The sequence below is a fragment of the Macaca mulatta genome, chromosome 9 (genome assembly GCF_049350105.2).
Source record: "Macaca mulatta isolate MMU2019108-1 chromosome 9, T2T-MMU8v2.0, whole genome shotgun sequence".
In the NCBI taxonomy this organism is placed as follows: Eukaryota; Metazoa; Chordata; class Mammalia; order Primates; family Cercopithecidae; genus Macaca; species Macaca mulatta.
Window position 1 is genome coordinate 60359736 of NC_133414.1, and position 27329 is coordinate 60387064.

General features: G+C 45.7%; 1 protein-coding gene across 9 annotated transcripts in view; it reads right to left on the reverse strand.

Moving 5' to 3' along the window:
• Positions 1-27329, reverse strand: part of WDFY4 (WDFY family member 4) — a 295693-nt gene that overhangs the window by 182613 nt on the left and 85751 nt on the right. For all 9 annotated transcript variants that reach the window (XM_077945551.1, XM_077945549.1, XM_077945550.1 and 6 more), the window contains 11 exons: positions 23122-23336; positions 21985-22079; positions 20811-21045; positions 20300-20376; positions 18950-19171; positions 17686-17864; positions 11397-11628; positions 9474-9619; positions 8167-8278; positions 7234-7424; positions 2045-2197 (listed from right to left, as the gene is read on the reverse strand). In XM_077945551.1, the coding sequence (XP_077801677.1) occupies positions 2045-2197; positions 7234-7424; positions 8167-8278; positions 9474-9619; positions 11397-11628; positions 17686-17864; positions 18950-19171; positions 20300-20376; positions 20811-21045; positions 21985-22079; positions 23122-23336 (1857 nt within the window). The remainder of the gene's footprint in view (positions 1-2044; positions 2198-7233; positions 7425-8166; positions 8279-9473; positions 9620-11396; positions 11629-17685; positions 17865-18949; positions 19172-20299; positions 20377-20810; positions 21046-21984; positions 22080-23121; positions 23337-27329) is intronic.

Below are 27329 nucleotides of genomic sequence, written 5' to 3' on the forward strand. Positions count from 1 at the left end.
TTGGCACAAAGTTACTAATCCAATTGTCTTGTTTCCTTTCTAATTGCTCATTCTTCTGTGGTATTCTCCCATTTTCCTTCCTAATATTATTCATTTGTGCCTTCTGTCTTCTTTTCTTGGCCAATCTTAACAGAGGTTTGTCTGTTTTAGGAGAAACATTAATTGTCCTTGTTGATCCTTCGTATGTTTTTTCTCCCTATTTTATTAATTTATGTTCTCATGTATATGTTTCCTTCCTTCTTTCTCTGAGTTTTGATTTTGTTTGGTCATTCTAACTTCTTGATGTGAAGTTAGAGGTTAGAAGTTGAATTGAATCTTGATCTATATTATACAAAGAATATTCTCTTTTTATAATATATACATTGATGACTGTCACTCTCCCTCTTGTCCTGCCTTCAGTAGCAGCCCTGTGGTGTTTTGGTACATAGTATTTCCCTTGTCATTTGGCTCTAAGTCACTTCTGGTTCAAGTTATGGCTTTTTCACCTGCTGCCCTCATTTTCCCACTACCCTTGCCTCAGTTTAGGTTTCAAAATCTTCTACCCGGAGTTCTTCAATCATCTCATGACCCATCTCCCTGCTTCAGGGCTCTTCTCACCTGTCATTCTACAGTTAACATCCCTAGATATCAGAAGTTTGGTAAAACTTATCAACAATCTAAACATTGTTCATAACTCCTTTATTCTCATTATTCAATTTTGATAATTTATTCTAAGAAAATGTTTTTAAAAGTGGGAGAAATATCTGCCCAAAAGTGCCATCTATAACACAGTTTATAACAAAATATAGAAAGAATCTAAAAATTTGACTATAGAGAAATGATGAAGAAACCAGGAACTCTCCAGCATAACAGAATATTATTCTGATCTCAGAACAGTGCTTGTAAGTGTTCGTAATGAAAATGTTTAAATGTTTTTGGTATACGAGAAAAGATTAGATTCAAAATAATACCTACAGCATAATCATGACTATGATTTTTAAAATGTATTATGCATAGAAAATACTACAAGAGAATGCATCCAGGTGTGACAAGAATTAACTAGGTCTTGGAAACAGGAGTTTCCCTCTCACACTTTTCTGTAATTAAAAAATATTCTATAATAAACATATATCAATTTTTTAATAAACAAAGAAAGAATTTTGAAACTTCTCTTGAGGACCTCCACATGCCCAGGCTAAAGCGTAGTCTGGGCAGTCTAACCCCCTGGGCCTGCCTTCTGTCTCTCCTGCTCTTGCAACCAACACAAACCTGTAGGCCCCCAACAAGCCACTTGCTCTCAAGTCCCCATGACTGCTCTCACTCTGATGTACAGTGTTTGCAAATAGCATATACCCTCCACCTGGAAGGTTTTTTTCCCCTGAATTCTGACTGTCTGGTCACTCCATCTAACCAGATGCCCTGTGCCTGCCTCACTGTGGCACCTAACATTTTCATTGTCACCTTGGCTGTGTCCCAGGCACATCTGGCTGTGGGGAAGGACTGGGTTCTAGTTTTCACTGTGTCTCCAGCACACGGCCAGTACCTGACCCAGTGGGTGCTCAGTAAATGATGCTCTGTGAATGGGTTGATTCGCCCAAAGCAGTTCTGTGCGATGCTCCTCAGTTAGCCTCAGGCGTTTCCTTCTGCATCCCTCAACTCACCCCTTTCAAGAATCATTTGGAAACAGCAAAACACCACCCAAAGCAACTGAGATCATTTTCTTTACCCTCATATGTATATGCTAATTTACAGTTTAAAAATCCTTTCCCAGATACTATCTGGCTTAACCCTCATGACAGCCTGCAAGGAAATGAAGGTCTCCACTTCACCCAAGAAAAAGAGTGGGGCTCAGAGAAGTCAAAAGATTTGTCCGAAGCCACACAGTCCATAGGTGGCAGGATGTCATTACAAACTAGGGCCTCTGGGCAGGCTTGTTTGGTTTTCCCTCTTCCTACCATCATGACTGTGAGGGAAGCTGACGTGCTGGGTTTAAGGGAAAGCCCAGACTTAGCATATTTACCATCACACACACTCCTGAAGGGCTAAGGGCCAATCTCTGATTTACCTCGAAATTGCAGAGGATATGCTGGAAGACACCAGTGTTGGTGATAGCAGATGACCTGAAGCCCAGCTCCACAGTGCCAGCCACTGAGAGGATCAGCTGAAAAATTCGATGGTTCAGGAGACAGGCTTTCTTCCTCAGGAGGAACGCCATTATCTGAAAAGGTTAACACAAAGCAGTTTCCTCATGAATGCATCATTAGAGCTTCCCCCTTCACCCACTTGTTTCAGTCCAGTCTGCAACCTTCTGCTCCCTGCTACTACCATCCTTCATTCCCATGTTCTCAGAAGAAAAATACACATCAACTTCTGTGGCCACTTTTCTGTGCCGTGACCTGACTTCTCACTGGGGCCCTTACTTTTCCCTGCATCTATTCCATGTTTCCAGAATGCTACTCTCTCCTGGTTTCCTCCCACACTTCTCAAGCCTCCTTCTAATTTTCTGTTACTGGGTCCTTTACATGCATAACCATCCCATAAATGCTGCATTTACGGGAAGCTACCACCTGCCCATGAGCCTGGCTGCACCCAGCCAGATGTGCCGGTCAGTTGCACCAGCCCCTGGGAAGCCAGCAACATGCAGCATCAATCTCAGCATGGAGGCACTTGGGTCCCAGCATACATTTGGTGACCCAGTTTATCTCAGACTAAGAAGATGGGTCCCACCAAGCCTCACATCTCTGTTGACTCCACCTCCACACGAGTCAGTCTGCCCAGCCATCCATTGGCAGATGAGTCTTGAGTCACCTCGTCTGGAGTCTCAGCTCCTTCCATCCATGGCTCCATTCCCCATCCATGTCTCCAACACAGCCCGCCCTCTCTCCCTGTCCTCCCAGACATGTTCTTGCAACGTGCCCTTGGGAAGCCTTGTTTATGATCAGAAAAGACTCAATATCTTTCCGGACTATTCAATATATATGAAATCCCACAGCAAGACATAATTGGGATGGCTAAAAGTTGCATGAGAAAACATTCAGTCTGACTGGCTTCACTTTACATCAAATAGTGTCAAATGTCAAACTGACACTCAGTTGGGTCTGGCAATCCAACTCTGTCTTTCTAATAAGCTGTATTTTCTTATCCTAAAGATCATGGTTTCATTGCTTCTCCTCTCTCCTCTAACCTCTCTTCCTCTCCCCGACCTGACCTCATACTTTCCTGAGAAGACAGAACCCATCAGATACTAATACTCTGTCTTCCCACCGCCAAATTCACAAATACATGTGTTGGATTCCTTCCTGTCGCAAGCAGAGTCTCCCATCTATCTGGTCTCTGGATCCCACTGCTCACCATCTCAAGGACACTGCTCTTTGAGATAACTGTTCTCTCCAAGATTCCACTGCCCAACCCTGGATCTCTTCCTCCTATGTACAAATATATTCTGGTATTTGTCATTGTAAAAATAACCCTCCCTCCATCCCTAATCCCTGTAGCTCTTATGCAGCTCCTCCTGCTCATAGGCAAACTTCTAGAAAGCATTATCAACATGCCCTGGCTTCATATCCTCACCTCACGTTCTCTTTTCAACCCGCATCAGCCAGCCACTGCCTCCACCTGGCCACCTCCCTCAGAAAGGCCACCAGGGACTTTCAGGTGGCCAAATCCAAAGAAGACACCCCATCCTTAGTTTGTGCTATTCTTTACCAGCATTTAGCATGGTTTGACCATACCCGCCTTCCCAAAACACATTCTTTTTTCAGATTCCTTGACATAACTGTCTTTGGTTTCTCTTCCCTCTTGCTTCTCAATCTCCTTGACTGGATTTTAATTACATTCCCAGTTCTATGTGGTTAGCTCCTCTTTGTTTCCCCCTCAACCCTATTCTCTCTCTACAGCTTCTTTTTGGCTATTTCATCAATTTCCTTAGATTAAATATCATCATTGTGGCAACGACCCTCATATTTACCCCTCCAGCACAGCCTGCCCCTGAGCTCCAGAGCCTTTTCTCCCACTTGATACTTCATCTTCAATGTCTCACAAACATTTCCCACTGAGCATGTCCCAGCATCTCCCTTCCTTCCTGTCGGCAGCCTGCTGGACCACCCTGGCTCCTTTCCAGCGCCACCTGCCCTGGCTGCTCACAGATCCTGAGACTCCCCAGATCAGGAACACAGGCTCCTATTATGTCAGACTCTATCTCAGCACCTGTTTGAACCTCATTCCCATGCCTCGTCTTCTCCACTGATGCCAAGGGGTGTTCTAACACCTCGGTCAGTCCGTTCCCCTGTCCCAGCCTTCCTGCGATTGCCCATCACCTGTGAGGCAGAACCTACAATCCCCACAGTGGCAGGGTTAGGGCTCCCTGCCCTCCATTCGGTATGCCATGCACAGCTTCACAACCATCCTCTCCTCCTAGTCTTGTTGAAGAACCCAGACCAGATCCTGTGAGTGTTTTAATGTTAGTCTGGAACAGTATCCTCCTCCTTCCCCATATTAAGAACATCCATCCTGTCAAACTCAGCTGGCTATTATTTAGTCTGAGAAGAGGCTGATAAATCACAGAAATAACAGATAGGAAGGTTTATGCTCTCTCACCCAACCGATAAACCAGCAGATGAGCCTAGAGTAAAACCTGAAAACCGATGAAATCCACTCCTGAGCAAGAGCAAGCCACTTAATTGAAGACCCTTGTTTTCATTCACTGATTCATTCCCAAATCCTAACTGAGCACCTACTATCTATGGTATGTTCTTAGGGTACAGTAATAAACAAGCAGGACACACGCCTTATGAAGCATGTGTCTGGGAGTGAAACAGACACAAACGTGGTGATACAGAAGCAGACATAATGCAAATGCACATGCAGGTTACAAAGAAACACAAAGCAAGAAAATGTGCCTAGAAAAGGATGAGGGAGGATGGAGGTATATTTTATAAAGAGTGGGCAAGGAAGTTTAAAAAAACAAAAATAAAATATTACAATTTCTTCACTCAAACCTGCCATTTATCACCTCTCTTGCCACCCAGCTTTTCCTTCTGATTTTCCCCAAAGACATAAATATTTGAAATGTTTCCTTTTTAAAGACAGAATAACAGTTTTAAAATTTCCTTCTTCTGCCTTCGTGTGTAAATTTACAATAAACCTCTGAATCTGATGAGTTCTTTACTCAAAGGAGGTATCTGAGAGACTCTCCTTCATGCTAACAGTATTTTTCTGTCCACCTTCTTGGATGGTAAGTACCATGAAGACAGGGACTAAACCCAACTTGTTCACCTCACATCCCTAGTGCCTGGCAGAGTGCCTGGTCTTAGGAAGCATTTGATCCATTAAGTTGAGTAAAGAGATTCCATCCATGGGCCACTCCTTGTCTCTACCATCTCTTCCTGGAAAGCTCAGCCAGCTCAGTCTCCAGGGAACCTCTTGATGATGGGCTTCTTTTTTAACAAAATGCTTTTTGACCCCTCTACCTACATGTGACAACAGGTGCTATGTACCTCTGTGGTGGGTAGTTCCTTCTCTCAAGACGATGTTCTCATTTCTGAACCCTCACTGAGAGCTCACTGTGCCCACCCCCCATCCCCAGGACTGGGAAATGAGAATACAGTGAGCCTGAGGTAGTCTGAGCTTTCTAAGAAGCTCAGAGTTTCTGGGAAGGTAGCCAGGTAGCCAGTGAGTCACAAAGATTAGTAGTTCTTGATATGAATCTTGGACACCGATTGCATTTTTATGTCTTCATGGTGTCAGTAATACACCAGCAAAGAGTAAAAAATACTAGGATCTTTAGAAAGATTCCAGTAGAGATGTGTAGACCGATCATCCCAGTGTGCGTGCGAGAGCAGTTAAAACGGGGTGTGCCCACAGTGCCAAGGGGACCAGGAGATGGCCACATCCTCACTTGGGGGAAGAGAATGCTACCTTTGCTATTTGAGCTTGATCTGGAAAAAACAGAAGGAGAGCGCTTGAGGGAGAAAAAAAGAGGTGCTCCGAGCAGAGGCCACAGGCACACAAAGTCATACACTGTTTAATGATCAGAGAAGGTACAGGATTTGGGGAGGTGAGAGCATGGACTGAAATGTTGGCTGGATTGGAGGTGGGGCTGGAAGGAAAGGTCCGTGGCCAGTTTTGAATGGCTTTGAAAACCTGTCTAAGGAGTTTGGGATATGGTATCGGCAATCAGATGCCTTTGCAGGTTTTACACACAGGAGGGGCACCATCAGATGTAGGGCTACAGCTGGCATCACTGGGCTACGAGGGACTGGCTGGGGGAAGGGGTTACTGTCCAGCTGTGGCAGTAGTCCAGACAGAGACAGTGAGTGCCTGGAAGGCTATCACACAGCTTTCTTCTGCTCAAACCCTGACCCAGTATCCAGAGACACAGGAGGCTTTGCCCCAATCACCCAGCAGCCCCCACACCAGAGGAAGCCTCCACTGCCTGTGAGACCCATGACATGGCCCAGACTCCGACCCTGGCCCTGCCCTCCTAATTCTTCACCTGGCCACCTCCCAGCCATGTGAGAAGTTACTTGAGTGCAGTGGTCATGTCTCATCTAACTTTACCAATTCTAAGTAGCAATGACAATCACAGTAAACATGTGCAAAGCAGGTCCCCTGTGCAGGTGCTCCTCTAAGCTCTCAACACACATAAACACAGTCCTCACAACCCTGCAAAACAGGTGCTCTCATATTCCCACTTTACACATGAGGGAACTGACGCACAAAGAGATTAAGAACTGGAAATGACTAATATTTACTCAGCACTTATTCTGGGCCTGATGTAATTCTAACCTCTTCACTTGCGTGAAATCATCTAATCCTCACAGCAACCATATTACAGTCCTTATCTTACAGGTGGGGAAACAGGCAGAGGATAAGTAACTCATCTAAGGTTAAACAGCAAATTAGAAGAGATGCGATTTAAACTCTGGCAGTCTGCTCTGCAGCCTGGGCTCTCAGCCACCATGCTAGAGACAAGGTGGGGAGACCACCACAAATGACACTGGAATTTTTCAGTGAAAAGGGCCAGAAGCCACAGCCAGGTGAGCATCCTCATCCTGAGCAGAGTTCTTGGGCTGGCTGTCACCTGCCCCTCCTCTGCTGCGAAGTTGCTGGTCTCAGAACCCAAGGGCTTTCAGCTCCCCTTCTTTAGAAGTCACCCTGGAGGGAATGCTACCAGGGCAAGCAACGCTTGTCCCTGTTCCCTGGGGATGACAGCACTTTGGGGAGTCTCAGTCCCAGGTGGGAGGATGGGATTACCTGGTACCCACAGATGTGTTGCATCAGGAAGTCACACATGGCATTACTGGTCAGGACTGAGTGCAGAACTTTCACAGCCGCATACATGGTATGATCATCTGTCGCTAAGGAGATGAGGCCCAGGAGGATGGCAGGCCCGCCAATGAAGTCCAGGCTGCTGGCAGCAGGGCTGGAGTGGAACACCCTCACCCCTATGTGACATAAAGTGGGCATTTCATCAACATGTCACAGCTTCATTGCAATGGGAAATGCCTCAACAGCACAGGAGGACCAATGAGCTACCAGTGCTACCATCCACCCACAGCCAGGGGGGCCTGTGTACCTGGGACAGGCTGGGAGGAAGAGCAGGAGGCTCTGAAAGTCTTATGTGGCTGGGAGATACTGTACTGTGCTAAGTCCTTTCTTTGCCATCAGAAGGCTGAACAGCCCAGAGTATTTCAGATTGCCACCCTCTGCCTTCACTCCAGAGTGCTGGATGAGCCAGATCCCTGAGCCTCAGTATCCCTTTTGTTCTATCAACCCATTGCTCTTGCCTGTCCTCTAGATCCTGCTGGGCAGGGCACTTGCACCAATTTGTTGCCTTGCTATTGCTCAACTGAATGGTGACCAGCAGTTTTCACTCAAACAACCACAATCAGTGCTTCTACTCAAAAGCCCCACTGTGCTCACTAGATAGACAGGTTCCTGCTGTCACAGACAGCAGCCTGGTTAGTAGCTGAGCTCCCTACTGATTGTCAGATGTGGCCAGGTGAACAGATCCTCATGCTTTCTGGGAGGCTGTCTTGCTGGATTCACTCCCAACTCTGGTCCTCCCCATCCTGGTTCTCCAGCACACTCCATCCTGCACATCACTCCAGAACCCCAGGGTGCACAAGCCATGACAGCACAAACCTTGCTTTCCAAATAGCAGCAAAGCTTCCCAGCTGAACATACCTAATTGACCCACAGCAACAGCTCCAATGGTCCGCAGAGACCCTGACAGGTGGCCAGCACAATTCCTCAGCAAGAAAATGGGCATGGCATTGTCACGGGATGAAATGTTCATCTAGAGAAATGAGCAGCAATTAGTCCTAAGAAACTCCTGCAAAAGAAGAAGCGTTGTCCACGAGCTCCTGGAGGGCAGGCCCTCTGGGGCCTGGCCCAGTGCTGACACTCCATCAGCAATGATCAGTGAATGAATAGCAATTGAACCAATGTCAGGGGATTGAAGCCAAAATTCAGGCTCATGCATTCTGCCCCCCAGGCTGTGACCGAATTTAAGTGAGCAGCTTCAGTTATGCAGTCTGAGCCACCAGTGTCCCACGTGCTTACACTGAGGTGCTAAGAAGAGCAAGAGGGACCCAAGAACACTTTCAGATGGAACAGCACTACCAAGATGAGGGCTGCCACCTTCTCAGACTAGGTTTGTTCAGGCTCTGGGAGCCCAATCTCTACAGGTGTCAAAGGGGCAAGAAGATAGGAATCCTAGCCTCCTATATCAGAAAGCAGTGTGTTGCTGCTAAGCCACAACTTTCATGATCAATAGGACCTAGTTCCTGACTCCCCATCCTCTGGGGGTACCCTCTGTCCATGAGAGTGAAGAGAATATAACAAATCAGCAAGTTTTCATCAGTGCTAAGCAAAAGAGCTCTTTATGCAAAATTTGGAAGTAAATTTAATGGCATCACCATCTATAAACACATCTCCTTGTTATTTTGAAAATTTACTGTTTTTTGTTTGTTTGTTGTTTTAATCACAGCAATACTGGGTGCTATGACTCACACCTGTAATCCCAACTACTCAGGAGGCTGAAGCAGGAGGATCACTTGAGCCCAGGAGTTTAAGACCAGCCTGGGCAACACAGAGAGATCCCATCTGTAAAAAAATTAAAAAATTAAAATTAAAAAAATCACAACAACTCAAAGAATATCTCAGTGTTAGTGGGTCATTAATACCCAGGACTAGGGAAGCTCAATAGAGTTTTCAATGCTGCAAAGGTATTTAAAACCTGTCATTTGTTCTTGTTCTTTTATTTATGATTTTTCTTCTCTGAATAATTATAAGTGAAAGGCTTAGTCTTGGAGGACGCCAGTGGGTGAGGAGGCATAGGATATTTTAACAAATGAAGTGGGAAACATGTATGTGCGTATCCATCTATACATGTGCAAACATGAAATAGTGTCTACTTAAGCACTGAAAGCTAAAGCAAGCCATGAAACCAAGATTCCAACAGAGATTAGCAATGAAGTTAGAAGATGTACTTCTTTGGCGATCAGACGGCTGTCCACCTCATTGTAAGCATTTCTGATGTCCACTACACTGGTGATAGAGGAGCTGGCTATGTGAAGTCCAAAAGAAACTCTTTCTTCTGCAACAAGGGGTGTGGCTTCACTGTCCAGGTCCTCCCCTGTAACAATACATGTTTATTGGTTTCTAGTCTCACTTTACAGAGAAGGAAATTACTCCTCATACAATTTAATATCTATGTCACACAGCAAAGTAATCATTGAGAGGATGTTTGTATGTTGTCACATTGCATGTTTTTGCACATTGTATGTTTGCATGTCATTTGTTTTACCGTCTTCTCTGACGCTTACAGAAAACTCTGGGCTGGGCGTGGTGGCTTATGCCTGTAATCCCAGTATTTTGGGAGGCCGAGGCAGGCAGATCACTTGAGGTCAGGAGTTCGAGACCAGCCTGGCCAACATGGTGAAACCTCATCTCTACTAAAAGTACAAAAAATCAGCCTGGCATGGTGGCACATGTCTGTAGTCCCAGCTACTCGGGAGGCTGGGACAGGAGAGTGGCTTGAACCGGGGAGGCAGAGGTTGCAGTGAGCCCAGATAGCGCCATTGCACTCTAGTCTGGGCGACAGAGTGAGACTCTGTCAAAAAGAAGAGGAGGAGGGGAAGAAGAAGAAGAAGAAGAAGAAGAAGAAGAAGAAGAAGAAGAAGAAGAAGAAGAAGAAGAAGAAGAAGAAGAAGAAGAAGAAGAAGGGAGGAGGAGGAGGAGGAAGAGGAGGAGGGGGAGGAGGAGGAGGAGGAGGGGAGGAGGAGGAGGGTGGGGAGGAGGAGGAGGGGGGAGGAGGAGGAGGAGGGTGGGGAGGAGGAGGAGGAGGGGAGGAGGAGGAGGGGAGGAGGAGGAGGGGAGGAGGAGGAGGGTGAGGAGGAGGAGGAGGGGGAGGAGGAGGAGGAAGGAAAAGAAGAAGAGGAAGAAGAGGAAGAAGAGGGAGAAGGAGAAGGAGAAGAAGAAGAAAGAAGAAGAAGAAGAAGAAGAAGAAGAAGACACTGTGTCGAACTCTCCCAAGATTTGTCTTACCATGAAATAGATGCACTCCAGGTGCGAAACTACCAGAGCTTAAAACATCTGTCAAGTATATAACCTCACTTCCTAAAACCAAACTGCTAAGTGACAAGAAACCTGACCTGAAATAGGCTGAACTGAAATGTTTAATTTTCAATGAGCTGCACAGCCATGGCAAACATCCCAGTTTGAATTAACATACTGGTCTCTAAGTCAATGAGACCCACTGTGCTAGTAGAGAAGGGTGGCATGAATATAGAATTGGTAAGGCTTTGGCTCTAGACCTGACCTCATCCCATTGCTCTGGCCAGTGCCATTTGCCACAGGAAATGAAATTCAAAGACATCATGGGCTTGGAGACAGAAATGCTCTACAGCACTCAATCGCCCTTCAGCACATACAGGCCACTGACATAGATTCATTTATCATTCTTTCCAGATGGGAGCTGACCCCTTTGACTTGACGGAGCACAGAGAGCAATGCTCCCTGCTTGAATAACGACAATCAATAATGAAAATGTGGATGTTTTGTCTGCCTGTTTAATAATTGAAGACAACAGTATACTTTAGTTAAAAAGCTTCTTCATTAAAAGCAATGTAACTTATTTGTCTCAATCTCTTCTTTCTTTCTTTGCTGATGGTATTACCCAACCCACCTCTTCCCCATTAGGGACTTTGGAGTTGAAATCTAAAGATATTGTCATTTCCTTTTCTGTGACATTTTCTCTTGGGTTGTAAATATATAATGATACAATTACAGAGGTCTTCCCTAATGACTGACCCTAACGCTGAGCTTATTCTCTGCAAATATGCTATAAATAACCAGATGTCCATTTAAAAACTACTATCAGCAAGAACATTGTAAATCAAAACACTCCATACCTGGGACATGCACAGCTTGGAAGTTGCCACAATATCTTGGGCCAAGTTTGTTTATAACTTCCAGAGTTTCCATTGAAATGGCTTCTTCAAAGAGGTATGTGGGGCCAAGACGCCAGATTAATGAAGATTTTTGTTTCCAAACTTGAGGGGTAGCAATATATCCATAAACATCCACAAACGCAGATGGATCCATAGAAAGGAAAGGCCCTGGTAGAGCCTGGATGTATAACATCTGTTAAAATAAAAAGGACAAAAGTGAGTAGTGTTTGATCTCAGAGTTAATCAAGTAAATACAAAGTGATATAACATGATGCATCTTATTCTCATCTCATAGTAAAAATGTGTTTTATCTAAAAAATTAAAATATAATTCACAAACCTCAGAAGTATGCAGTAAAACAAGTTATTAAATGTGGAGTAAAAAAATGACACTGTCCTTCTGAAAATAAATTTGATAAAAAATACTAAGAAACAAAAAAAGTCCACCTTTTTTATCTCAGTCAATCTGCTAAGAAACTAAATGCCTAGTATTGGCAAATTAATAAAGTTTTATGTATGAACAATAATTAAATACATACAGAGTGGAAAGGAAGAAACAAAACTGTTTCTATTTTCAGATGACATGTCCATGTAGAAAGTTCCAAGGAATTTTTTTTTATATCCTAGAACTAATAAGTGAATTCAGCAAGGTCACAGGGTACATGATCAATACACAAAAATCAATTTTATTTTTGTAGGCTAACAATAAACAAACAGAAACTAAAATTAAACACAATACCACTTACAATTACGTACAAGAAAATGAAATAGTAAGACAAGTACAGGATCTGTACACTGAAAATTCCTAAGTGATGATGGAAAAAGTCAAAGATGACCGATATAAATGGAGAGACATACCAGGTTCATGGATAGAAAGGTTCACTATAGTAAAGATGTTATTTCCCCTCAAGTTGATCAGTAGGTATAATGCAATTCCAGAAAGGTTTTTTGTAGACTATCAGAATTCCAGCAAGGTTTTTTGTAGTCATAAACAAGCTAATGCTAAACTGCATATGGGAAGGCACAGGCCCTAGAACAGCTTAAACAATTCTGAAAAAGAAGAATTAATTTGGGGGAGGAACTACTCTAATAACGACTTATTATATAGCTATAAAATCAATATAGTGTGACATTGGTATAAAGATAATCACATAGATTGTCACATAGATCAATGCAACAGAATAGAGAACCCAGAAATAAACTTATAAGTAGGTTCACCTGATTTTTGACAAAGATGCAAAAGCAATTCAATTGAGAAATGATAGACTCTTCAACAAGTGGTACTGGAGCAATTGAACATCCATAGGCAAAGAAATGAACTTAAACCTTACACTTTATACAAAAATTAATTCATAATTGATCACAAACTCAAGTGTAAAATGTAAAACTACAAAATCTTTAGGAAAAAAAAATAGGAGAAAATCTTCAGGACCTAGGGCTGGGCAAAATATTCTCAAATGACACTAAAAGCACGAATCATATAAGGAAAAACTAATGAATTATACTTCAGCAAAACCAGAAACTTCACCCATGTGAAAGAGGATTAAAAGACATGCTATAGACTAGGAGGAATTATTGCAAATCACGTATCTAACAAAGGACTAGTATCTAGAATATATATATATGTGTGTATGTATAGACACACACACATACATGTATATATTTTAAAACCCTTAAAACTTAACAGTTTAAAAAAGTAAACAATGCGACCAGGTGCGGTGGCTCACACCTGTAATCCCAGCACTTTGGGAGGCCTAGGTGGGCAGATCACGAGGTCAGGAGATCGAGACCATCCTGGCCAACGTAGCGAAAAACCCATCTCTACTAAAAATACAAAAATTAGCTGGGCATGGTGGCGGACACCTGTAGTCCCAGCTACTCTGGAGGCTGAAGCAGGAGAATCGCTTGAACCTGGGAGGTGGAGGTTGCAGTGAGCCGAGATTGCACCACTTCACTCCAGTCTGCCAACAGAGCGAGACTCCATCTCAAAAAAAAACAAAAAACAAAAAACAAAAAACAAAAAAAACAACAACAAAACAAACAATGCAATTAGAAAGTGGGCAAAAAATATGGATGGACATCACTGAGGAGAATATACAGATGGCAAATAAGCACATGAAAAGGTGATGTTCAACCTCATTAGCCATTAAGGAAATACAAATTAAAAATACAGTGAGCTATCACTACACAACTATCATAATGGCTAATATAAAAATAGTGACAACGCTAAGTGCAGAAAAACTGCCTCACTCATTCATTGTTAGTGGAAATGTCAAATGATGAAATCATTTTCAAAATAGTTTGGCAGTTTCTTATAAAACTAAACATTCAATTACCATAGAAACCAGCAATTGAACTCTTGGAATTCATCCCAGATAAATGACGACTTAAATTCACACAAAAACCCATACACAAATGCTCACAAAGCTTTATTTGTAATGGCCCAAACCTGAAACATCCCAGATGTCCTTCAATGGATAAATGACTAAACAAACTATGGCACATCCATACCTTGAAATACTACTCAGAAATAAAAAAGAATGAAGTGTGGATACAGGCAAAAGTTTGGATGAATTTCCAAGTATACTTTCATGTATTGCTGTGTGCTACATTACAATGTTCCAAGTCAGTGTCACAGCACATATGCAATGGTGGTCCATAAGATAATAATATCATATTTTTACTGTAGTTTTTCCATGTTTAGAGTGTTTAGATACACAAATACTCACCACTGTGTTAAAGCTGCCTACAGTATTCAATATAGCAACATGCTGTCTAGGTTTGTAGCCTAGAAGCAATAGGCTATACCATATAACTTAAGTGTTAGGTTAAACGAGAGGTTAAATGAACTAAGCAGTATACAAGATTTTCTATACATTGAAGCCACACTATTTTTTTAAAGGGATAAAACTGAAATTACAAAATGTGATAAAGTAGCAGGAGGGTAGCAAATCTTCTCTTCTCTATTTTTGAGCTATTTCAAAATGCATTTATATTATAATTACTATAAAATCACTAAATATAAGCATATGTTTATAAATATGCACAATTGGCCCTGCATATCTGGGGGTTCCATATCCTTGGATTCAACCAACTTTGGATCAAAAATATTCAGGAAAAAGGACAACAAAAATAGTGCTATAACAATAAAAAATACAGAATGACAACTATTTAGCATTCACATTGTATTAGGTATTATAAATCATCTAGAGCTTAGTTAAGCATGCAGGAGGGTATGCATCTGTTCTTTGCAAATACTACACCATTTTATTTAAGGGACTTGAGTATCCATGCAGTTTGGTATCCAAGAAGGGTCCTGTAGCCAATCCCCTGAGGAAACTGAGGGATGACTGTATTTTTCTAAATGAGAGTTTACATAATTTCAGAAATATTCTTTTTCACCCTACCAATTAAATGAGATTTTCAAATAAAAACAAACCAATTGTTCAACCACCAAGCCTTGCCAGGAGTATGGTCTTCTGTGCTCTCTTCTCTCTCTGTTCTCGCAGGCTCAGAGTCCTCCTCTCTCTCCCACACGGAAGCACCACCCACCCCTCCAACCCACCTTGCCCCTCTCTTCCCAAATTCCCAGTGTATGCACACTGCCCTGTTCAGGTTGACTAATAAATGTCTAATGTCTCAGATCGTTCCCAAATCATTTTGCCCAATTCAAGCTGTTAAAACGCTCTATATCGTTCCAAATTTATCTAAGTTTCCTTTGGCAATAAAAACAAAGGCTCAGCATTTTGAGAAGGGCTGTTAAACTAGTCAGACTAAGCTAGATTTTTCACATCTTACTCTTGCCCAACAGATGTCAGCATCAAAACACAGTCCTTTATGTTTATACTGATTGAGTTTCACTTGCTGGTCCTGACTCAACTTGTTGAGATTATTTTGGAAAGAGGACTCTGTCAGTCTTGGCTTTGGCCACTCCATATAGCAACACACCACTCCTGGCCTCCCTGCTGATGGCCGTACGTTTAGCAGGTCCCTCAGAGAGGATGTTAATGCCTGTACCACTTCACCCAACCACACTACCAGCCAGTCATGTTCCTCCTGTGGCTGCACATTCAATTCAGTTCATCAAGTGTTTATTGCATGCTCACTGTGTGTCAGCCCCTGTGCCAAGTTCAAGAAAGGTACAAACATCAATAAGACATGCCTCAAGGTATATGAGGTATTTCACCAAAATATCAACATGTTCTGCGAAAGAAGACAAGAACAAGTGAACTCAGTATTCAAGCCTAAACAGATAAAAACAAAGACATTCCAACCACAAAAGACACCACACATCCCATCCCAACTAACGTGAGGGACTTCTGCTTCCTCTCTAATGACAAGTCCAGCCCTTTTCCATGTCTCTACCTTCTGGATAAAAGTTATTAATATTCACAGTCACCAAATTGCACCTCTTTCTGACAGCACCCAATTCAGAACAGATGGACCTCCACTTCTTTAAACCCTCTTAAAAATCACCTAAAATAAGCACAGTTTCTGTAACAAACCACTCCTAACTCCTTACTACCCCATGGGGTAGGGAATCTGTCACTACAGTCAGTTTAAATCTAATTTTTATTTTATACTATATGTATGTTCCTGGAGGTCTTTGGCTTATAAGCATAAATAATTCTTAGAACCTAAAACAATTCTTAGCACTTTATACTATATGTATGTTCCTGGAGGTCTTTAGCTTATAGGCATAAACAATTCTTAGCACCTAAAATATTAGCTAACATATAATAGGTGCTCAATAAATATTTAATGAGGAAAAGAAGAAAGACAGAAAGGGAAAGAAGGAGGACTGATATTGTTAATAATTGGAGTAAAGGCCAACTATGTTTTGAAGGATCTGTTTTTTCAATGTCCCTATCAAAATCTTTCTGTTTGGCCAGGCATGGTGGCTCACGCCTGTAATCCCAGAACTCTGGGAGGGCCTGAAGTCAGGAGTTTGAGACCAGCACGGTGAAACCTCGTCTCTAGTAAAAATACAAAATTTAGTGGGCATGGTGGTGGGCGCTTGTAATCCCAGCTAGTCAGGAGGCTGAGACAGGAGAATTGCTTGAACTTGGGAGGCGGAGGTTGCAGAGAGCCGAGATCACACCATTGCACTCCAGCCTGAGTGACAAGAGCGAAATTCCATCTCAAAAAAAAAAAAAAAATCTTTCTGGTCACCACTGCCTTTTTCTGATAACAGAACTTTACCAGAAGATGGTACCAAATTCACCTATATGGGTCCCACATAACTTGGGAGTAAGAATTTGTTCTCACCTAATGACTCTTAACCTGGAACAACTTTGACTCCCAGGGGATATTTGGCAATGTCTGGAGATGTTATTGGTGGTCACAACTGGACAGGGTTGGGGGAGGAACACTATGGCATTTAGCGGGAATCAAGAAACCCTGTGTATGTAAGGTTCTCCATTCTGGTTGCATATTAGAATCACCTAGAAAATTTTATAAACATTAGTAAATTGTCAAATTACCTGACCCACAGAGATTCTGATGTAATTATTCTGGGTGCAGCCTGTGCAAGAAAACTTTAAAAAGCCTTTGCAGGTGATTCTAAAATGCAGCCAGATTGGTATGCTCTCCCTGGAACCTGTGTGAAAATCCAACTGTACCTGCCCTCTGTGGTCTTCTGGGCTCTCTCCTCTCTGACAATGGCTGCTGGCTCCTGCCAGCTCCACCTTTTCCCAGCTTCCTCTTGTATCTGGAGTGTCTCTAAATGACAGCCATGAGATGCTTCCTTCAGCTATACATCTGCATTCCATTACCTTCCTCATGGTTTTTTCTCTAAATCTGGCGACATGTGTTGGTGTCTGCACACTCTAGTGCCCTGCTCCTCTGTGTGGTACAAAGATGAGCTGCATTGGCCTCACCTGGGAGCTTCTTGGAAAAGCCTGCCCAGACCTCCCTGAGGAATTTGCCCCTTAAAATGAGAAGCTTTGCTTTGTTCATTCTGGAGTTTTCTATTTTCATGAACATGACTATTCTTAGAGATCTGGATGCACATCTTGCCTTCTGTCCTGGTTGTGTGACCTTCAGTGCATTTTCTAAAGATGTCCTTCTCATGTCTGAGCTCACTCAAGTTTCCTGAACAGTAAGCAGGATTTCATTAGATGCCAGCCCTACCAGTAATAAACAAACAAAAGCAACAACAACAAAAAACATAGAATGAAACCAAGGTCACTTCAGGGTAGCAGCAGGCAGTACGGTTGTGGGGCAAGTGCAGCTTGGAGGAGCCATCTCACCTTGGCGGAGCCAATGACCTGTCCATCCAGACAGGTGGAGACTGTACAATGTCTTTTCATTTCCTTGGTGACAACCACAGCCAAGTGATGCCACTGACCACAAGCCAGGAGCTGGCCACACCTGACCTGAAGCTGGCGTCCCGCAGAAGGCTCAGAGTCATCCTCAGGTTCCATGACATCTGGAAGACAGCATTAACACTGAGTCTCATGTGTAGTGCTACGCTGCAGGAACCCAGGAGAATGGGGAGGGCACAGAGAGACGTCAACCACTGTGGGCCTTGTACCATGGAGCCCTAGCCCCTCCTCTCATGAAAAATGACAACGGCAGCAGCAATCATTCCTTGAGCTCTTCCTTTGTGCCAGTTTTAAGCATGTTACAAATATCAACTCATGTCACAGCCCTGTGAGGTAGGCGCTCACACATACCCAATTTACCATCCTGAGGCACAGAGAGGTTGGGTGACTTGCCCAAGGTCATACAGCCAAGATTCAAACCCAGAAACTACGCTTCAGGTCTACCCCAAGGTAGACTACCTCCACAGAGACTCCATTGCAGGCCAAGTCCCAGAGAGTTGGATAGGCAGTTGTGCCGTGTACAAGGGCATCAGCCACTCCCACTGTTTCATAGGGCCCCCCACTGTTTTTCCTTATGAAACAGTGACACTCCCAGGACACAGGAGAAGAACAAGTGGCCAGAATCCACTGGACTTGACCATCTCAGGCAAATGGGCCTGGAGGACAATGCTGGGCTCTAAAGGCAGAGCCAGGGCTGGCCTCTAGCACTGCCGAAGGAGGGGTGGCCCTGGGCACCATGCTAAGCACAGGCCAGCCTTCTGGGTTTGGGGTTAAGCATATGTGGGAGTGTCTGTAGCTGCTTTGGCTCCAGCTAAATTGTGTGTGTTCTTCACAAACCTCACACAGGAGAGGATGCAGCATGTGTCCCAGCAAGGCAAAGCCCTGGGTCCCATTGTGACTGTTCTGCCAGGCGAAGTTTCTGGAAAGCCACTGAGCATCATCTCTGAAGCTGTGCCAAGGGCTGGGGACTCATCTGCCTGACACTTACAAGCCTAGAGCCCAGGCCACAGTGAACCACAACAAATATTGTAGACCTTTCACCAGGTGTGGAATCCAAGGGAGCAATTTCAAAGGATGAGGAGAAACAGAAGGTCACCAGGTTTCTAACCACACCTGTGTTGAGAGCTTCTGACTTAGCCCCATTTCCCTGACATGTGGATGAAACTGGCTTTGGATCCCAGCACCTTACCCAGAGGCTGAAACTCCTTCTCTTCTGTAGAAACAACCAAGGAGAGGTCGTCTGGGCAGAGACTGACAGAGAAGCAAACAAAGGGCTGCTCGGTCCTGGCCAGGTGGCGCACCAGTGTCAGGAAGCGCAGTGGGTGGCTCTCAGTGGCAGCTCCGTGCCGGCTGATCAGGAACCAACAGGAGAAGGTCAGGCCTCCAGGAGGAGGGAATGGTCTGGTGGCACCTGGGTGGGAACACAGGCATGCCCTCAGGCTTTGTTCTGCCCTGCTGAGCAAGTATGTTCAGATTCACTGTGGTGCTGATTTAGCCTGGATGCAGCACCTACTGGGTGCCTTGCCTAATCACCAGTTGTCTCCTCCCCATTATGACATGCTGCCTTGCCAAAGGAGCAGAGAAGAACTCGATCTCCCTGAGGTCCATCACATGTGGGCCCTTGATCAGCTGATCTACAGCCAGGCAGTGTGCTCTGTGGGGCAGAGGACCTTGGCCTAGCTCAGCTGAACCTTGGATAGGAAAGGGCACCAGTTTAAGAATGCCATGTGCCCTCCTATCCCATAACAGGGTTGGCGATACAGACAGATCCATTGTCCTCATGGAACAGGCAGGACCAGCTGCTGTATCCTCAGACTTGGTGCCAACTCACGTGGAAAAAGGTTATGAAGGCAATGGCTCCCCAGCACCTGTGATCCCATAGAAACCCCAAACCCAATTCTCCTAACAGAGTGTGTGACTCTGGCAGCATCAGGCACCTGCACTGTTCCACCCAGTGGTTTTTCAGCTGAGTGCAGTGCTGTGCACAGGAGCCACTTGCCAAAGATTGGTCTGTTCCTGATGGCTATCAGCCCAACTCATATTTCTCTCTAGAGAGGGATCTAAGGTGGGTAATGTGTCCATCTCAGCCTACATCAGTCACCAGCAAAATGAGCCAAACCCAGGCTCAGTCCGTCAATATCAATTGAGTCCCTAGCTATGGGCTGGACCCCTGGGAGGCACAATGAACTGAACACCTTGCTCTAAAAGAGGAGCAAAGTTGAAGAACAACTCATCTGCAGATACTCAGGACCAAAGGCAAGACTCATGTTTGCTTTTCTCTTTTTGAAACTGGGTCTTACACTGCAGCCCAGTTGGAGTGCAGTGGTTCAATCATAGTTCACTGCAGCCTGGAACTCCTGGCCTCAAACAATCCTCCTGCCTTGGCCTCCCAAATTACAGGTATTACAGCTGTAAGCCACCATGTATAGTGCAGCTCACACTTTCCTGAAACACCAAGTAAAAATCTGCAATCAAGGCTATCTGAAGACTCATACTTGGGAAGGGATGGAGAGCTAAACCACCTGGGAAAAACACCTACCTGTCCCAATTCCTCCAGAGACAGAGTACTCAGTGCTGGTTCCCATAACTGTAGACAGGGTCGGAATAAACAAACAGCTGGAAACAGAAAATTGTCTCAGATCACTGGACTGCAAGCCAACCTCTTGCACTGACACAGCTAGCCTGGGCCATGACATCTTCCCGCTTTACCCTCCTGCCAGCGCTGTAACCCTCCTTAGACCATAAGGTCTCAAGGACGGACTGCAGCTGGTGCTGGTAGGATGCCAAAGTGAAGGAACTGCACTGGAGGCAGGATGCAAGGGTGTTCCAGAATGCAGCCACACCAGGGGAAAGAGGGTCTTTGCCCTCCATAGCTGGGGACACAGCCCCTGGGAGGCCACTGAGTAGGCAGGTGTCCATGACCCAGACATTTTCCTCTGCTGAGTGGTGAGATTCAATGGGAACTACAAGTTTGTAATCAATATTATAATTCATTAGAGGCACTGCAAAATTAATAAAGTGCATTTTAAATATGTAAAAGCCTGTCATACCCATAACCTTCCACGGACATGTCAAATTCCACAAACGATGGGGCCAGGGCCGCCCTCTGAGGCTGCAGGTTGCGTGGGGAAGTCATGGAAATGAGGCTCAGCGCCGTCTGAAGGGCAGTAGTTGAATCCTGGGATTTCCCCAAGGGCTGCAGGGCCTGGGTGACTCCAGGGTGCAGGCCAGCATCTGGGGCGGCTTGCCAGGGCCCCTCAGCCAAGCCCTGTGTAGTCTGTGACCCTAGGGCAGCAAGCAGGAGAAGAGATGTGTCTCTGCTCAAAGCATTTCTGCCCCGCTTCTGACAATAACCCCAAAGTATCTGCCACAGCCTAGAAAGAGAGTTCTACAGAGTCATCAGGTACTTCCTAAGCACCAGTGAGGGCGGCTCCCCTGCCCCCTTGCTGAGTCCGATAACAAGGAACGGTGTTGCTAACCTGCTCCTTCTAGAAACTTTTCTCTTTCATTCCAGCACACATCCCTTTTCCAGCATAGCACATTCTACTGCTGCCATCTCTGTCTCTGGCTTGCCCCACTGGAGTTACTCACTGGAGCTTTGTGTCTGCTCACCAGGCCCACACTTTCCTTCACAGCAGCCTCTCCTTGAAAGCTCCAGGCTCCCACCATGGCTGTCAGCCCCAAGCCTGATCTTGCACCCTTGCTTCTCCACTGGACCTGCCTGTTACCTTAAGGTCTTACGTGATCTTACATTCAAGTTGTCCACGACTTTCTTTTCTCTAAGCTGGTCCCCTGGGCCAGCATTCCATAGGTATTAAGCCTGACACAGGGGTACCACCTGCATCTTGGGCCTCCAAGGCTCTGACATGCCCTTGAGCTGAGAGCTGTACAGAAGCCTTCCCTGCACACCTCTGCCTAGTGCAGCGCCAGGTACTGCTGTGTCATGAAGGAAACTCTGTCTCTGCTTCCATGATCTGGAACCCAAAGGGGTCATCTGTCTTATATGGCTGGGTGGGGGGGTCATCTTTCTCCATCCTGATATGGTCTTTCTCCAGAGACCAGGAATTTTCTTTGCTTTTTTCCTCAGTTGCTCCATTGAGCTGCAGACAAAACCATGTTTAAACCTGTTTGCTTTCCCACCTGTTGTAAAGGATCCCCCTCAGCAGGAATGCATATCATCTTTTAATTCCCATTAACCTGCCCTATTCTTGCCTCTGTCCTCACCTGAGCACCCAGGGTTGCCTCTGTGTGCATGAGATGAATCAAGGAGTTTCGTTGTGGCCGAAAGAGGTGAGGGAATTCCAAGACCTAGAAACTGTCTGAACATAACACACAAGAGGACCAAATGAAGACATTTTATGGGCAACAGTGTTCTCCAACTTTATCCTGACCACTGTCCTAGATGCCCGGAGCTCCCTGACCTCCCAGCCTCGCTGGAATACCCTTTCTGAAAGCAGTGTGGAGACACGTCTCTGCCCTTCCAGACAGACCAGACCAGACAGCTGGTAAGTTTAGGAGCCTCAAGATGGATGTCATAACAAAAAATAATGTCACAAAATGAATTTGTTGTAATTGCTTATAAATTTCTAACAGAATTTCCCATGCAGCACTATAACCAGCAGCCTCCTCTGGCAGCCATCGTGCCCGCCCCTGGGTGCCATGTCTGCTGGCTGGAAAGGCTGTCTGTGTGCCCTCTACACTTGCTCCTGTGTATAAGGAGCAGGGCCCCCTGCCCTGTGCATGGCCCTCGGCACGGCACTCCAGGTGGCGTAGGAGACTCCTGCCCTCCCCAGCAGCTTCCCTTCCCTCTGTTCTCTTGTCTTCCACGTCTGCTCCCTCCCTCCCACCCTGTGCACCTTTGCACTTCCTCTCCCTGCCATGGCTCTCCAGGAATGTGGCTTCATGGAGAGGATGACAGCAGGAAAGCCCCCTGCAGGATCCAGGGGGCTTCTGCCCCATTCCCCTCCATGTCTGCAGTCCCTACATGCTTACTGCCCAACTCCCTACAGGGCACAGTCAGGCCCTCCCAGCCCCACCCCTCCTGGCAAAGCCTTCCAGGCCCGGTTCCCTCCTCTCTTTGTCTAGTGAACTCCACAGGCCTCAGAATGCATCTCCACTTCCTCAGAGCCCCCTCCAGCCCCCACATGCTCCATGAGAGGTGGCTATGTCTGCTTTGTGGGCACCTGCACACTGCCTGGCACAGACCGAAGGCTCATCCATGGATTTCCAGCCTTGAATGCTGGGACAGAGCCATGCCCTGCATCTGTCCCTGCAGTCTCTCCACTGCCTGTTGTGCAACCCCTGCCCTGCAAAAGACATGGCTGCCCAGCTTGGCAGCGTTGAAAATGCAGCATGTGGTACCTTAGCACATCCGGTTCAATGGCCTGGGAAGCGAGCTTCTCAAAGATCCTGATGAGGCGTGAGTGGAGGGGGCTGCCGCTGGTGGCCAGGGCCCTGTGGCAGGAGGCCATAAGGGTCCCGAGCATGCCCGCCTCACACATGACCTGGCGGTTCTTCTCCGACTTCACCAGGGACTGGATGTGACTGGCCAGGGAGCACTGGATCTCCTCGGAAAGCTAAGAGGTGACCAAAGCAAGCTGTGAGCCCTCCAGGGCAGAACATCTTGTGGGCAGCTTTGATAGGCTCCAACTTGGGCTGGGGTGAGTTGTGGAACAAGGAGACTGCGCCCACCTTACCCCACCCGCACTGCACCCATGCCTGTCTCAGGGTTCTTCCAGTGGCCTCCTCACCTGCAGGGGCAAGACTGGGAGGCAGCCTCTGGCAGGACACAATCTGCCCAGGTCAGTGTGGGGAGAGGTCAATGGCTAAAGATGGAGGCCACACACCAGCAGGCAGGAGGCTGGGTCTGCCCCTTAGACATGCTGTGTTTGACCCACAGAATGTTTAAGCAGTTTCTGAATTAATTGTTAGCATTGAAAAGTCTGAAGATGTCACATAAAAATCCAGACTTGTGGTCTCTCTCAAAAGATGGGAGGATCTGACCAAGCTGGCTTGCACCTCTGCAGGGGGATGTGGCTGGTGCTGGGTGGGAGCTGGACCCTCCAGGGGTCCCACATCCCCCCAGCAGGCTTCCCTCCCCTAACAGTTCCTGTATTGGAGTTTGCATCCCCGGAGTAAAAGGTGGAATCTGCCTGGAAGTACAAGCCTAAAAGAAGTACCACCTACCAAACATACACACTCTGTCTTGACAGACACAGACCCCACCACAGACATTTCGAACCACACTCAAAGTCTGCAGGCCAGCTAAAGCGTCTGGGGAAAAGCCTTTGCTGAAGCCACTCTCATCCCCTGAGTGCCATCTCCCTCCCCCCACCCTCCCATCATCCTGTGCCTGTCCCTCAGTCCTAAGCACATGCTGCCACACAAACAGCTGTGCTCTTACCTTACCCTGAACTAGGTTTCCAGCTACTTCCCTCGCTTATGTCCCTTGAAGCAAATAGAAAAGAGTGCACAGAGTGGGCTCAGTAATTATTTGACCCCAATACCACACATTGCTTTTGCAATCATTCTTTCATTGTAAAAAGATAAATCCTTGGAATTATCCTTCCCAGGCTGGATAAATGGTTTGGACTGGGTGGGATGTTCCTTTACAGAAACTCTTAGGACTGTCCACATTCTCTTTTGTTGCTGGATAAGAATGTTGTATCAAGTGAGAGGGATGCAGGTTAGATCTTAATGGAATTTTCCTGTCCCAGTGGATGCTACTGTGCCCCATGCAGACCTCCTTCTCCAAGTGAGAGGACTACCTGTCATGGCTTCCCCTTCTCTGCAGAACTGCCCTCCGCTAGGTAGGAGCTGCTCTGCTCAGGGGCAATGGAGCCCTACCCACTCAAATACACTTACAAACACACTTACATGCCCACTACCTACATACACACGCACATGCGTCCGCACACACATGCACATGCACCATACATACCTGTGTGCACACACATACATACTCCAGCCTAGAGCCAATGAGGCCAGTGCCCTTGGGACTGTGTTATGCAATTCAAGCCTCAGAACCCCAAGAGCTCTGGCTGAGACAAGACTTTTGCTGTGAGTGCATCCTCCTTCAGCTCCTTCCCCGCCCGGCCTCCCTCACTCTCCTTCTCTCCTGAGTCCTTCCCTCGACAATCCCATATACCTGGACCTCTGTCTCAGGCTCCACTCTGAAGGAACCCGACCTGAGGCACCAGCATTCTTTCCACATTTTACGCCTGTGCCGCAGTTTGTAGTTTCAAGAAAGGAGAACAATGACCATGTAAATGAGGTCTAATTCACCAAAGTGAAGCCAGGAGAAGCTGGGAATGCACTACTTGAATAATCTCTCTCTAAGGAGGACCGGGGTCTGGTCTCTTCACATCACAGACCACCTGTTACACCCCCCAGTAAGAGCTTTCTTGGAGTCCTCCCTGCTTCCACTCTTCCTCTTCTTTCTCAAACAAGAATGAAGCGGCTCTCAGCACCATCTTCTGGGTAAAGCTCTAGGCATTTAAAGATGAATAAGACACTGTCCCTGCTTTCAAGGGATTCACAGATTAAAGGTGAGACAGGTGGGCAGACACATTGTCCCAGCACAGTGTGAGACGTGCTCCAGCAGAGAATTTACCACATCTGAGCACAGCGGGTGGGGTGGTCCCTGCAGCCTCTCACATATTTCACAAGGCTCTTGAAGTTAGAAGGGACTCCAGGCCTGGCATCTACTGTAAGGGCCAAATTTTATCCTGGGATGAGATATTTCCTGGGTATTTAAGCTGCAGCAGGCCCTTTTGTAAGCATTTTGACACGTATGGATTACGCAATCACTGTGAGAAGCCTATGAGGGAGGCACTATTATCATATCCATTTTACAGATGGGGAAGCTGAGCCCAGAGAGGGAAATTGCCAGGGGCACATGGTAAGGCTAGAACCTGAATGATCCCGAACCTCAAGCTCAGAGTCACCTCATTCCATCATCTCCTCTCCACATGGGCAGTCACTTGAGGGGTTGCCTGTCCAAAGATGGTCAAGAGTATGTTTCTAGCACTAAGTGACAGAAATAAATAAGATAGTGTTCTTCCATATGTAGCTAACACAGTTTTGTAGCACACGTGGTTCAAGGATTAAAATGTATGAAGAAAAATATTTACACTGTTCATCAACAATTTCTAGATTGTTTTAAAAACTGGATGGCTCGCCCAGGCCCCTTTCACAGCCTCCTACCCGCCTTCCAAACACATGGGCCCTGTAGCTCCTGCCTCACACTGATGGCATTCAGGGAAACCCCTATCTCTAAGACATCTTCAACAACATTTCTGGTTTAAAAGGTGAGCACTGGGGGAAGAGGGATAAAACTACATTAGATTGACTTTCCAGGGGGACATCCTTCCCAGGTTGGACTTTGCCATTCTGAAATGTGACCATTTGCCAGCATTGCTATTTTCCTGAGCACATGATGTCACTGATGTGGAGGAGCAGTCTTGCCTGGAAGACAGGGTCCCCTTCCCCAGAATGTGGCGTCTGCACAGCCAGCCTGAACTGGCAGATGGACATGTGTAGCCCAGCAAGGACCAGAAACCAAAAGCAGAAATGCCAAAGCTAATTCGTTATAAACTATTCCATCACTTTGACTCTTCCCCATGGAAATCCACCCAAAGTCCTTGATTCCCTTCCCCAGGTCTTTTTTCTGAGACTCCAACTCTCTCTTCCTTTGTCCAACCAAGCCCAGCTCCTGCTTCTCTTCTCAAAACAGAAAAGTAACATCCACCCTCTTGCCTTGAATATCTCATGTCCCAAAACTCAGATTATTTTATTTGGTAACTGCATTATTTCAATTTAGGGTGAGAGTTGAGATGCAGTCTGTATGAACCAAAAGGCAAAAATAACATCACAATGTATTATTCAAAAGGATTAAAAAGAAATGTCTATGATCTCCAGTTTTTATTACCAGCACTTCACTTATTGCTTTGGGGACTTCTGGGTTTGTTCTGGTTTGTTTTGGCTTTGCTTCTTTTCCCCCACCATAGCAGGAATACTTAAAATCTAAATATGCAGAAAAGAAAAACAGAAAGTTTTCAAAAGGGAGAAATGCTGATCTTGTCTAAGTATGCCGCAAGTTTACTCCAAAATTGCTCAATACCCCATAATGGAGGAGGGAAAATTGATCGTCCTCATTATCACTGCAGCTCTGTCAATACCAATATTGCCTTGTTTTGAATAAAATGCGCTGTTTTTTTAATGTTGGTTCCAGTAAAACGGGGTTTTAGTGAAAATATGAGCAGTAGCAGGAAACCAGTGTGGTTTCTTCCCCTACAAATGGATTGATTTTCCTAACGCATATTACTTCCAATGCAGGAGAGGGGATGGAGGTGCAATTAGGACTCAATGGTAAGAGTGCAGGGTCACCAGGTTGGCCAGCGGGCTGGGCCCGCAAGGCAAATTAGCACAGGGTGATTTGCGGGGCAGCCTTAAGAAATTTTCTGCATTCTCCACTTAACGGTCTAGCCTTTAAGTACACGCGGTCCGGCTGTGGATGTTCAATCTTATGTATCGCTCTCTCTGTTCTCCACTTTCTCTCTTGGTACAGA